We start from the raw sequence: 1,112 nt of genomic DNA, 5'->3' as shown, positions 1-1,112 counted from the left end.
ATTTCCTTCTATACTTTTTAGCACGTAGCTATTTATTATTAGCATTGTTCTTCCGACGTCTGATTTCTTTTTAATTATAGGAAATGCGTTTTTCTAAGGTACATAGACTTTTGGGATTGACTGTATAGCCAATACATCCTTAAGAGATTAACGATTTTACTGATACATGTATCAATAATACCGGTACATTTTTTTTATAATTTAATATAATTCAATTTTTGCTACCTCGATGTCGTCCGGATGGCGGATACATACATGGGCTTCCCAAAACAACCAGAGCTTGAATATGGGATAATACTGCTTGTTCAGTTCCCTTGACTTCGTCCATACTCCAGCTACAATGGTCCGAACAAATTGAAATAGTTGCGAGATACGACTTAAATATTTTTTAACTCGTATTCGTTAATGCAAACGTATCTTACGTGGTGAAACGAGAAAATCTAGAAGATTTCCAAAAATGGGCACAGCCGGTGGGCCAGGTATCAAGTTCATTACCCTTCCATACTTTCCGAAATGCAACAGGTAGTAATGCAAACAGATTGCAAGAAGTACTACCAATAAAATCGTGATGATCATGTCTTTAATTTACACTTCTCGTAGAATTCACGAACACTCGAATGACTAGTTCGCTACTTAAGATTGGAGAAATTTATATGATAAGATAATCCTTTAAGCGCTTCACACATTTTCAAACCTTCGAGCGTATGATAAAACCAAAAAATTAACCAAATAAAGTAACAAAAAGAACTCCGCTTCGAATATTATTAAATGCTAACGAACACTTGTGTTTCTGCCCGCGTACAGAAATTAATGTTGGCCGCCAACGCGAATATATTTGTACACTGAAGTGAATTTCAAAGCTAAATATTGTTATCGCAGATACACAAGAGTGTAAGTACGCAATTGGAAGCAAAAGGTTAGTAGCTATGTCAATGATTATATTAGTGATATGGATTCAATGTGAAATTCAAGTATCATAAAAATTGGCTCGATCAAATGCATGGCGTCACCAGCGTTGTCAGATTGAGCGATTTTTTCTCTTCTCCTCTTCGTAGTTCAAAATATTCATAATATATTGATAAATATTCATATAATTCATAATAATAACATAA

The 1,112-nt window shown here is 34.4% G+C and overlaps 1 protein-coding gene across 1 annotated transcript in view; it reads right to left on the bottom strand.

Moving 5' to 3' along the window:
* LOC108632494 (cytochrome P450 4C1-like) overlaps positions 1–1,052 on the bottom strand; it is a 5,904-nt gene extending 4,852 nt beyond the window's left edge. The window contains exons 1-2 of the mRNA XM_018037135.2: positions 423–1,052; positions 226–335 (exon numbers count right to left, since the gene is read on the bottom strand). Of these exons, the coding sequence (XP_017892624.1) occupies positions 226–335; positions 423–576 (264 nt within the window). The 5' untranslated portion in view covers positions 577–1,052. The remainder of the gene's footprint in view (positions 1–225; positions 336–422) is intronic.
* Positions 1,053–1,112: the final 60 nt, after the last annotated feature.

This window comes from Ceratina calcarata, unplaced genomic scaffold, assembly GCF_001652005.2.
Source record: "Ceratina calcarata isolate Rehan_Ccalc_2016 unplaced genomic scaffold, ASM165200v1 scaffold157, whole genome shotgun sequence".
NCBI classification, from domain to species: Eukaryota; Metazoa; Arthropoda; class Insecta; order Hymenoptera; family Apidae; genus Ceratina; species Ceratina calcarata.
Note: the sequence above shows the minus strand (reverse complement) of the source record. Positions and strands in the feature narration are given on the sequence as shown.